Source organism: Dromiciops gliroides, chromosome 5 (assembly GCF_019393635.1).
Source record: "Dromiciops gliroides isolate mDroGli1 chromosome 5, mDroGli1.pri, whole genome shotgun sequence".
In the NCBI taxonomy this organism is placed as follows: domain Eukaryota; kingdom Metazoa; phylum Chordata; class Mammalia; order Microbiotheria; family Microbiotheriidae; genus Dromiciops; species Dromiciops gliroides.
Genome location: NC_057865.1, coordinates 220,037,218 through 220,049,227, shown reverse-complemented (window position 1 = coordinate 220,049,227; position 12,010 = coordinate 220,037,218). Strand labels below are relative to the sequence as shown.

The 12,010-nt window shown below is 44.5% G+C and overlaps 1 protein-coding gene across 1 annotated transcript; it reads left to right on the top strand.

The window, feature by feature from the left end:
* The first annotated feature begins 3,571 nt into the window (after positions 1 to 3,571).
* KRT4 (keratin 4) lies at positions 3,572 to 11,806 on the top strand. The gene is made up of 10 exons (XM_043967056.1): positions 3,572 to 4,021; positions 6,688 to 6,902; positions 8,020 to 8,080; positions 8,573 to 8,668; positions 9,431 to 9,595; positions 9,872 to 9,997; positions 10,496 to 10,716; positions 11,253 to 11,287; positions 11,418 to 11,475; positions 11,698 to 11,806. Exons 1-10 carry the CDS (start codon positions 3,572 to 3,574, stop codon positions 11,804 to 11,806), a joined length of 1,536 nt encoding a protein of 511 aa, XP_043822991.1.
* The last annotated feature ends 204 nt before the right edge of the window (positions 11,807 to 12,010 follow it).

Sequence of the window (12,010 nt, the reverse complement as noted above, 5' to 3'; positions counted from 1 at the left end):
TGTCTTGGGTTAGACAGACCCTGCTGCCTTTGGATTCCCAGGGACCTCCCCTTCCCCCATTGCCTCCAGCTTTCCCACACACCACTAATGGTTCCTCTTTCTGGCCAGGGGTAGGGGGAGTTTACATAAAGGGCATGATGGATGGGGAGAGAGAATGCAGTGTTCAGCACACAGAAAGATTTTATGGGTGGTATAAAAGACAAGAAAAACAATCACAGTGATTGATCTCTGGACCTTCCAATCACTCATTCTTAGGTCTTTATAAAGGTTTTAAGGCCTCTTCACCTCTATCCACTCTCTTCATCCATACAATGAAGAGGCTCATTCCCATTTTTTTCTTTGTTTCTTTTTGATTTTTTTCTTTGATTCATATAACTCATAGTTATTTAGGAGCATATCATCTCCATGTGGATTACCTAGGCTCTAGATCAAGTCTCTGCCTTTTTCTATTTTTTCCTACCCAATAGGCTTCTTGTCTACTCAGACCTGCGCTAGGAGGGCAGGGAAAGGAAAGGGAGTAAAAATTTCACTCTTTGCTTCTTACTAGCAATATTTTCCAAAACCGGGATGGGCAGTTTATAGGTAACAGTAACATTTGTAGATAGAGTGAAGATTTGGATGAGAATCCATGTGTTTCTATCATCCAGATTCCCCGATTTGATGGGAACATTAGGAGTGACATGTATCGTTATGGGGTAATAAATAGTATTCTTCATAATATCACCTTGGCAGCTGGGGTGATTTATTCATAATGCCTAAACATTTTATGTGGACATCAAATGGACAAGATTGGACACAATAGAAAACACTCCAAAGGAAACAGTCTGGTGGCGAGCACCTATAATTCTTGCTACAGGGGAGGCCGAGGCTGGTGGATTGTTTGAGCGAAGGAGGTATGAGCTAAAATAGGACTAAATCTGACTGGGTGGTCTGCACAATCTGCTATCTACCACTAAGCCTGCCACCAATGTGATAACCTCCTTGGGATTGGGGAGTGTGGGACACTCAGCTGCCCCAGGTTGGAAACAGATCAGGTCAAGGCTTTTGTGCCAATTAGCAGTGAGATTGGGCAAGTTAGGGAGACTGAGTCTCACCAAAAGACTCCCCTTAAAATAAACAAAGGGGGCAGCTAGGTGACACAGTGGATAGAGCACTGGCCCTGGAGTCAGGAGTACCTGAGTTCAAATCTGGCCTCAGACACTTAACATTTACTAGCTGTGTGACCCTGCGCAAGTCACTTAACCCCAACTGCCTCACTAAAAAAAACAACAAAACAACAAAAAACAAAACAAAAAATAAACAAAAAACCCAAGACCACAGACAGATGTCCAGTTCTGAAACTCCATGATTCCTTAAGTACAAATGAGTAGTGCCTCCCACAAACAGGAATGTTGAGAGCAAAGCGTTGGAAAGAAGTGATTGTGAATATGTTGCTAGGAGAAAGCTCTGAGGATGCAGTGGGTCTTAATCAGAGTTTGGAAGCAGTAGATGAGGAAGTTGTAGAAGAGGCTAGAAGGGATTCCTGCATGGAGCAGAACCAGATAGAAGATGCAAGGGTGTTGGAGGCCACTCAAACCATCTCACACAACCTGATTATTTATAATCTTCAGTGTGAGCATTTATACCTGGGAAATCACCAAATGCTACACACCAGGGTTTGAGCTATTGTTTTGTAGATTGTTTAGACTTAAGAAAGTGATGGAGAAAATATTAATAGTGTAAGTTAAGGGGCAGCTAGGTGGTGCAGTGGATAGAGCACCAGCCCTGGAGTCAGGAGGACCTGAGTTCAGATCCGGCCTCAGACACTTGACACTTACTAGCTGTGTGACCCTGGGCAAGTCACTTAACCCCAATTGCCTCACTTAAAAAAAAATAGTGCAAGTTGAAGTGTGTCATGTGTACATTCCCCCCTGCACCACCCTGTAAAATGGATTTTAACATTTAACAGCACATTTAACATTTAACTGCACATTTTGACACTGACCGGCACATTTACCCTGGCTGACAAGCAACATGGGGTAGTGGACAGCATGCCAGATTTAGATTCAGAGGACTCGGGTTAGAATCTTGGCCTAGCAAGGAACCAAAATATTGATTCTATGACATATCCCACAGTGGGCATGATGATTAAATTAGATAAAGTTATATTACCCATACAATATACCCATATTAACCATATAAAGCTCTGTCTGCTATTATTTCCTAGATGATCTACAATTCTCGTTGGCAGGGATAGGAGGGGGTGGGGTGGAGATGGGAAAGCTTGAGAGAAACTGGAAAATGGAAGAATAGGTGGTAGTGTCCCAGATTATCTTGGTCAGAACCAAGAATCAGGAGAAAAGAGGCTGATGAGTTGGGGAAGGAGAGGAAGCAACATGTCAAAGGTCACCTGAGAACTTATATATGGCCTATTGCTGGAGTTGACTCTTAGGAATCATCTAGTTCTCCTTACCTGTTATATATAAGGAAACCTAGACTTGGACAGATGAAGTAGCTTGTTACAAACCATACTCATGGTATAGTGGGAAGACCATTGACTCTGGAGTTAGAGGAACTGCTTCTGACATGAGCTACCTGCGTGACTTTGTCACATCTGTGTCACTTAAGGCATCTAGACATTGCGGTGGATAGAATGCTGGACTTGGGGTGAGGATGACCTGAGTTAGAATCCCACCTCAAAATGTTTACTAGCTTACTAGCTCTGAGTCAGTCACTTAACTTCTGTTTGCCTCAGTTTCCTCATCTGTAAAATAGGATATCACCTATCTTCCAGGGTTGCTGTGAGAATCAGATGAGATACAAAACCCTTTGTAAAGTGTTTTGTAAATCTTAAAGTGTCATATACTAGCTATTTGTTGTTGTTGTTATTATTATTATTATTATTAAAGTTCCTTGGGCCTCAGTTCTCTCAACTGTAAAACAGTGTTGAAAAAGATAGCCTTTTAAAGCTTGAAGTTCTATGTTCTTGTGATCCTTTTTTTTTTCTTTTTCTTCTTTTTTTTTTTGCGAGGCAATTGGGGTTAAGTGACTGGGATCATATAGCCAGCAAGTGTTAAGTGTCTGAAGTCGGATTTGAACTCAGGTCCTCCTGACTCCAGGACCGGTGCTCTATCTACTGCACCATCTAGCTGCCCCTTCTTGTGATCCTAAAAGTAGCTGGTGAATGGCAGAACTAAGGCTGGCACCCAAGTCTTCTCCTTCTCAGTTCCTTGCTGAGCAGTGTCTTACTCCTGAATACTGCTGAGTTTGCTTTTGATATCAGTGTCATAGGGAGCCCCTGCAGGCTATAAGGCAGGTGCAAGTGATCTGATCCAAGTAACTGTGCCCTCCCAATGACTTCTGTAGGTGTGTTTAGTGACAAAGCAGGTACAAGAAAGATGGGCTGTTGCCAAAGACCCAGCCCAATGGATGGTTTGGATTTTTTTCCCTTTTATGCCCCTGTAACCAAACCCAACTGCCCCAGCACATATATAAGAGCCCTGAAAGAGGTCTGTTCATTCACGGGCTCCTGCCTAATTTCCCTCTTGCTTGTGGCTACACTTCTCTGAAGATCCTCTCTTCTCTAGCAACCATGATTGCCAGGCACCAAAGCACCCGAAGCAGCTCCCGGGGCTTCAGCAGTGGGTCAGCTGTGGTGGGTGGGGGCCGGCGGGCAGCCTTCAGTTCAGCCTCCATCTCTGGGGGTGGAGGCCGCTGCTCCTCTTCTGGAGGCTTTGGCAGCAAGAGTCTCTATAACTTTGGGAGAAACAGGAACATCAGTATGGCAGGGGGCCGGCAAGGGGCTGGCTTTGGATTCGGGGCTGGAGGTTTCGGTGCTGGAGGCTTTGGTGGGGGATTCGGTGGCCAAGGGGGAGCCAACTTCCCCGTGTGCCCTGCTGGTGGGATCCAAGAGGTGACTGTTAACCAGAGCCTGCTGACCCCACTCCACCTGGAGATTGACCCAGAGATCCAGAAGGTGCGGACAGAGGAGAGGGAGCAGATCAAGATCCTCAACAACAAGTTTGCCTCCTTCATTGACAAGGTAAGCTGTCCTAAGTCTAGGTAGGTGCAGGTGTTAGGCTGTACAGCTCTGTGGTCTCATGATGAAAAAATCCTGATTTGGAATCAGAGGACTTGGGCATGAGGGCAGTACTAGTACAAGTACTAGTTGTGTGACCTTGGGCTTGCCACTTCCTCTCTGGGCTCCAATTTCCTCATGAACAAAATGACCTCTAAGACTAAACTATAAAACTCTATGATTTCATTCTAATATGCTATGTAACATGAAGCAACTCAGTCACCCTCTCTGGGTTTCAATTTTTCCTAGCTACAAGATGGAATCATTTCTCTAACTCAAGGGATTATAGATCAGTTTGCAGGTAGATGACACACAGCACTGGACCTGGAGTCAGTAAGAGCTGACTTCAAATATCCTATAGCAGATACTTACTGGGGAAAATCACTTACCCTCTGTTTGCCTCAGTTTCCTTATCTGTAAAATGGTAGTAATAATAGCACCTACTCCCCAGAGTTGTTGTGAGGGCAAGATGAAATAGTATTTGTAAAGTATACTTTGCTAAGAAGGACTATCTAAATGCTAGATGTAAATGCTACCCATTGGAACTGGTAGTAGGTGAACTCATGATATCATAGAGACCTAAGTAACCCTACTGGTGAGTTTGGGGCTGATAGGATGTGCTCTTGGATAAGTGACACAGCCTTTGGATTCCAATCCCTCTGGTTGTAAAGTGGGATTCATACTTCCACTCAATGGCCACCCCATTTTGAGAAGGTTTTGGCTTGGTGAAGAATATGGCTTAACTCCTTTGAGGAGTTGACAGTGAATACAAATATGGGAAGAATGGCCTCTTCTCCAGCCCGTGTCTGATCTAGGCAGCTCCTATCTTAGCCAATGGGCTGAGTAAGAACCAGATGTGATGGCTGGTAGGGTGCTAATCAGCCTTCAAACAGTTGAGTCACACACGGTGCAGGAAGCAGATTACTATGATGCCTAATGCTCTTTCTCCCAGTCCCCGAGACAACTTTTTCATGAGTTCTATTCACATAGGCTTTTAAAAACATGTATAAATCTTGCTTGCCCTACATACAAGGGCCAGATCAAGAAAGGTTTGGATGTACCTAACAAGAAGTTGACAAGAGCTCTGGATTTGGAGTTTAAAGACCCATGTTTAAATCCTGGCTTGGTCACGTGTTACCTGAGTGCTCTCTAGCAAGATATGGAATTTTTCTCTCTGTGCCTTGGTTTCCTTTTCTGTAAAATGAGGTGGTTGGATTAGATGATTTCTAATGGTCCTTCTAGTTTTAAAGTCCTTGTTCCCCAGGAAGTGGGGAATATAATGGCTTTTTTGGAAGTATATATTAGTATTAGAACAAGTATACATTACGTGTTCTAATGCTAATGCATAATGTTCTAATACATTACTAAGTATACATTAGTATTAGAACACACATGTATAAACTTAGCAAGTATCCTTGACTCTAGGTGCTTACGGATCTGAGAGAGACCAGTTTTTTGGTTTTTGTTTTTGTTTTTTTGGTGGGGCAATGAGGGTGAAGTGACTTGCCCAGGGTCACACAGCTAGTAAGTGTCAAGTGTCTGAAGCCGGATTTGAACTCGGGTCCTCCTGAATCCAGGGTTGGCGCTTTATCCACTGCACCACCTAGCTGCCCCCAGGAGACCAATTCTGAGGCCACCCTAATCTTACCTCATTTCAGTGGGCTCAAACCTAGATTATTTCAAGCTTCTTCCATTTATACAGTATGTATTTTTATGTACAATTATTTGCATATTATCTTTCCTCTGAGGATGTGAGCTCGTTGAGAGTGGGGACTATGTTTTTGCCTTTCTTTGTACCTTTATTACATGGTACAATGGTTGCTATGTAGTAAGTGCTTAATCATTGCTTAGATGTTGACTGACTGCTTTCCACTGGCATTTCCAAGGACCAGAGTGAGGCAGGCTTTACCACTGAAACCAAACTGAGAATTCACCTTGGAGTCCCTGCCCTTATAAGTGCCTAAGCCCTTATCCTGGTGTGACCTGCTAGGGTATTTTTTTTTTTTTTTGGTGAGGCAATTGGGGTTAAGTGACTTGCCCAGGGTCACACAGCTAGTAAGTGTCAAGTGTCTGAGGTCGAATTTGAACTCAGGTCCTCCTGATTCCAGGGCTGGTGCTCTATCCATTGTGCCACCTAGTTGCCCCCAGGGTCTTTTCACTAGAGGAAAGCTTGTAGTTACTGTAACTCCACTGGAAATCAGAGTTACCAAATGTTAGTATTAGAAAGGATCTTGAAGATACAATTATTTCATTTAAGAGATGGGGAAATTGAGACCTCCCCAGTTCTAAGGTCCCTTCTAGCTTTGAGTTTCTGGTTATTCTTCCCTGTATCTCTTTAGAAGACTCACTTCCCACCTCCTCTCTTCAGATGAAAGGCATTTCTATTCTAGGAACTCAACTGTTAGAAGAGAAGAACTGAGTTCTTTCTAGGGAACTCAGTGTTTTCAAATAAACCATTCCATGGTGTCTGGAAGTCAGGACGTTCTTTCTTTGGTCTGCCTTCAGCCCCTTGGTGAATCAAATCTGTTTCTGTACTGGAGTTTCCCTCCTAGGGCTTGCTAGCTAAACTGCACTGCCCAAGACTATAGCTATGGACATCTGCCACTTGGCTTTTTTTTTTTCTTCTGTAGGTGAGGTTCCTGGAGCAGCAGAACAAAGTCTTGGAGACCAAGTGGAATCTCTTGCAACAGCAGACAACCACCACGTCTAGCAAAAACCTAGAACCTTACTTTGAGACCTATCTCAGCTGCCTGAGGAAGCAGCTGGATGGCTTGCTCAACGACAAGAGTCGCCTACAGTCTGAACTGAAGAGCATGCAGGACAGTGTGGAAGACTTCAAGAAAAAGTGCGTGGAGCCTGGAGTAGTGGGCAAGGACTCTCATTCTACCAGGAGCTGGGCTGGTTGATTTCTGAGGTCTCTTCCTAGGTCTAACTTTCTGGGAGTCCGATACCATATGCAAATGATCATTTTCAACCAGGGCCTACTTCCCTTAAGATCCCAGTCATTGGTTTAGAGTTGGAGGTACTGAAGGGTCAATAAAGGTCATTCAGTCCATCTTCCTTCCTCCAGACATCCATATCTTCATGCACTCAATAAGTTGGATGGTAAAAAAATAAGTGGAAGAATGGATAAATGAATGAAGATGTGATTTCATATCACCAATGGTCTATTTGGTATCTAAAACCAAATATCTCAAACACTCCAAAACAGAACTCATTATCTTTTCACCAAGTCTGAAACTGAGGTTTAAGAATTAGAAGCAGTTTTGATGTGATAGGATGTTTGAATAAAAGGCTCAGAGCAGTGAAAATCGGACTGGCTTGGAAGTCAGGAGAACTAGTGTCTAGTTTCAGCTCTATCACTGACCAACTAAGTGATCTTGGTCAAATCAGTTCTCTGGGCCCAAAGAATCCTCTTCTGTAAAATTAGACTAGTCGATGGAGAAGGTCCTTTTCAGTTCTGGCATCTATGATTCTGATTTCCAACTCCAACAAGCAGAGTCCATTAGTGTAATTTATCACATGAAATTGGAGACCAGATGAGCACATGGTGGTGAGAAAATACAAGTCTTTCTTCTTGTGCTGAGACAGGCTATTACTACACTGCACCAAAGTGGGGCTCAAACATCAGCAAGGAATCACCAAGGCAGTCAAATTGGGTAGAAATGTTAGCATCAAATTACCTGGATGAAGGCTGGCTCTGTTCTGTATGGCATAGTGTAGATACAAGTCCCCAATTCCTTTTCCTCTCCCTTTGGAACAAACTTTCAATTTTTCTCTTTGCTTCAATAACTTCAAGACTGATTTCCAGGGTTTCAGTCTTATGGAAGAATTCTGGAAAATTCAAGTCTTTGGACATTTCCAACTATCTGAGTGTTTGGTAGCCTCTACATACGTGGCTCAAGAAACACTAGATAAGCATGTTTTCCCTCTCCCACCCCCCTTCTTTCTGACCCCAACAGATATGAAGAAGAGATCAATAAGCGTACAACTGCTGAGAATGACTTTGTGGTCCTCAAGAAGGTATGAATGTGAGCTCTTTGAGGGACTGTTTTGTTTTGTTTTGTGGAGCCTTGAATAGTGCTTTCCATATGGTAGAATTGAATTGAATTGATGATGAAGACGGCAGAAGAATTCCTGAGATGCCTTCTTTTTCCTTTTTTTGGTCATCCTTTAGCCTGATTCATCTAGTTTATCCATCTCCATTGACCCAAATCAGTACCCCCAAGCCCCGTTCCATTTAATGGTGCCTATGTCTGTACAGTCAAAGGAAAATTGGGGAACTGAGCCAGGATCTGAGAAATTAAGTCTGTGCAGAAGAGCCATTTGGCTAATTCATCCCCTTTCCCCCATGTAGACTTTAGTACTCCTACAGGTAGAATTTGATACTGAAATGACCACAGTCCCTTCAAGTAGTTTTTTCTAAGTACTTTTTCAAATCTAACTGAAATTCTTCCTTCTGTAGTTTCATGTTCTTCCAGTAACAAAATGCTACCTTATCTACCCCCTTTCTAGGATGTGGATGGTGCCTACATGAACAAAGTAGAGCTGCAGGCCAAGGTGGATGCCCAAAATGATGAGATGAGCTTCCTGAGTGTCCTTTATGACATGGTGAGGACTCCTTTATTCTCCCCTGAACCTGTGATACTGCTAGTTAGAAATAAGTTCTTGATCACTTAAAAGAACTCTTCTTCCTTGTCTGGAAAATGTAAACTCACTGGAGAAGAACTCAAAATGGTGGAAGTGATCATAAGCCAGAGATTCTGTGGATGGAAGTGATTGGTTCTGGATCAAAGATTCCATTGGTGAAAGTGACTCATTTCATCTTATGGTGTGCCCCTTGAGTTAAGAGCAGAGTATTCTTTTCATATGGAAGATGCTTAGTGAATATTCAACTAAGTTTAATTAAGAGATTTTGAAACTATTGCAGAACAGTAGGACTATTGTCCTGCAGAAGTAAATAGCTCATACTGCTGTTACCACTTTAAAGTTGTCAGAACACTTTCCTTACAACATCTCTATGAGGTATATAGTTCAGTGGAAGTATTCTCATCTCTATTTTACAGATGAGGAAACTGATATTCAAAGAGGTTATGAGTTGCTTACAGTCACATAGACAGGAAATACATGTCTAAGGCAGGACACGAATCTCTTTTGCTTCTAAGACCAGGTCCTTTCCCACTATGCTATCTCAATGACTCCTACTGCTTCCTCCATATCTTGTTCCCTATGGGGCTAGTAGCTTTAAACCAATCCAAACCTCTACAATCCAGTCCCACTTAAATTGAAAAAAGCGGGTTTTGACAATGAGAAAAAATTTAGAAGGACCTACGTGAGGGTACTGAGGTGAGCATCTATCTTTGCTCTTTGTAGGAACTTTCCCAGATGCAGACCCATGTCAGTGACACCTCTGTGATTCTCTCCATGGACAACAATCGATCTCTGGACCTGAATAGCATCATTACTGAGATCCAAGTACAGTATGAGGATATCATCCAGAAGAGCAAGGCAGAGGCCCAGAGCCTATACCAGAACAAGGTGGGTGATGGGAGAGCCGTGGGGCTGGAGCTGGGAATGACCTATGGGACTCTGCTTCTGGAATTTCCAAGACTATTCCATCCATCAATATGTTCTTGGTGACTTTAAGTAAAGGCCTCAGCTAAGCAGAATGATGATTTTCATTTTCTTCAAAGGGACCATAGAGATGTGTCCTCAAACCATACAGAGATGACTAGGGATTGTCTGACATTTGTTCACGCCATCCAACTTGGAGAATGGAAAGTTGACCCAACTTGGCTTTTCCATGACTTTCAGGTCCAGCAGCTTCAGAATTCTGTTGATCTTCATGGTGATAACCTGAAGAGTACTAAGAGTGAGATCTCTGAGATCAACAGGATGATCCAGAGGCTTCGGTCTGAGATTGAAAATGTCAAGAAGCAGGTGAGTCCCACCTTTTGTTCCAGAGCCAGGGAAGATGCCTTGGGGTGGTCCGAGGATGAGGGTGGGGTGGGGGAATGACAAAGCAGAGTAATGCAAGAGAGGCAAAAAGGTGAAGGGTCTAAAATAGATCAGATGGAATCTGTCCTCTTTATAAGAAGGCTAAAGTAAGGAAACCTGTATCCAGGTTCTAGCTCTGTCACTTATGGGTGGAATGACTTTGGGTGAGTAATTTTCCCTCACTAGTCCTCAGTTTTCAATAATACTACTGCTAATAATAATATCAACAACAATGACGATGATGATAACTGACAAGTATCTGTCCCTTTCAGGTTTTCAAAGTATGTAAGTTAATCAGAGTTAATAAGCTTTTAAAAAAAATCAAAGGATTTGCATTTGAATCCTAGCTCAACCACTTACATTCAACGTTACTCTTGACTAGTCTCTTGCCCGCTCTGGGGCTCCACACTCTGACAGTTAAGACTTCCTTGCCTCCTGCAGTGCCAGACCCTGCAGACATCTGTGACCGATGCTGAACAGCGTGGGGAGCTGGCCCTAAAGGACGCCCTCAGCAAACAGACTGAGCTGGAGAGTGCCTTGAGGAAGGCCAAGGAGGAGCTGACCAGGCTGTTGCGAGAATATCAAGACCTTATGAATGTCAAGCTGGCCCTGGACCTTGAGATTGCCACTTACAGAAAACTGCTGGAAGGAGAGGAGTGCAGGTGAGGTGGTGGCAGAGCTGAGGAGACATGGAGAGAGGGTGGAAGGCAATAGGCAAGGAAACAGAACCCCAGCTGTGAGCTCAAGTCTCTCCTGCTGCTTGGCTCAAATGTTCCCTGGCATGTTCAGAATTCCGGGCAGGATAGGTAACTAGAGCTGCTCCAGGCTAGAAGTTTCCTAGTGGGAAACATCAGATGCTTTTAAGTAAGACCTAAAGATTTCCTTCAGAAACTGTTCAGGGGCAGCTAGGTGGCGCAGTGGATAAAGCACCGGCCCTGGATTCAGGGGGACCTGAGTTCAAATTCGACCTCAGACACTTGACATTTACTAGCTGTGTGACCCTGGGCAAGTCACTTAACCCTCATTGCCCGGCCAAAAAACAAAAAACAAAACAGAAACTGTTGTTCAGATAAAACAGGAGGTATGGAAACAGAGAGTATTCTCATCCCTCCAGGAGGGTGAGAGGAATCCGCTAATCTAGATGGAGGGATCGGGCAGGATGATTTAGGATTCACAAGGTGATTTTCTCCTCCCACAGGATGTCTGGAGAATGCCAGAGTGCCGTCAGCATCTGTAAGTATCTCCCACGTCTTTTTGCTCACTTGTTGAATAAGATTGGGATTTTGGGAGTCTTGATCTTGGATTCGTTGATCTAACTCAATATTGTTTATTAATTTTTTTCTTTTGCTTTCCCTCCTTACAGCTGTGGTTGGTGGCAGTGTCAACTCTGGAGCCCACGGAGGAGGCCTTGGGGGCAGTTCTAGGCATGAGATGAGGAGTGCTTTCGGCGGAAGCGGTTTGGGGATTGGAGCTGGACTCGGTTTGGGGATCGCAGGAAGCCTTTTGGGGATTGGCTCTGGAGGTGGCGCGGGGCTCGGCGCGGGGCTCGGCGCGGGGCTGAACGCGGGGCTCGGCGCGGGGCTCGGCGCGGGGCTGAACGCGGGGCTCGGCGCGGGGCTCGGCGCGGGGCTGAACGCGGGGCTCGGCGCGGGGCTCGGCGCGGGGCTCGGTCTGGGGACTGGCGGCCGAAGCAGTGGCAGCTCCAGTACCACGGTCGTCTCCTCCACCAGCGTGAGCAAGACCAGCCGATAACGGGGAGATGGCTCCCTGTACCCATCTGAGCACACCGCAACCCTGTCTCTTCAATTTTTGTGCTCCCCTCACCTTAAGCGCCTACCTCTGCCTCATGCCTTCTGGCTCATAGGAACTGCTGGAAGATGAGAGCATTCTCTTTTTTCCCTCCTTCCAAGGGTATCCTCGAGGGGATAGTGTCTTTGGACAACTCTTTCTGGGTGT

Coding starts and splice junctions, on each gene's coding strand:
- KRT4 (XM_043967056.1), top strand. CDS start 3,572: ATGATTGCCAGGCACCAAAGCACCCGAAGCAGCTCCCGGGGCTTCAGC. Junction 9,596..9,871: donor AGAGCCTATACCAGAACAAG/GTGGGTGATGGG, acceptor CATGACTTTCAG/GTCCAGCAGCTTCAGAATTC. Junction 9,998..10,495: donor TTGAAAATGTCAAGAAGCAG/GTGAGTCCCACC, acceptor TGCCTCCTGCAG/TGCCAGACCCTGCAGACATC.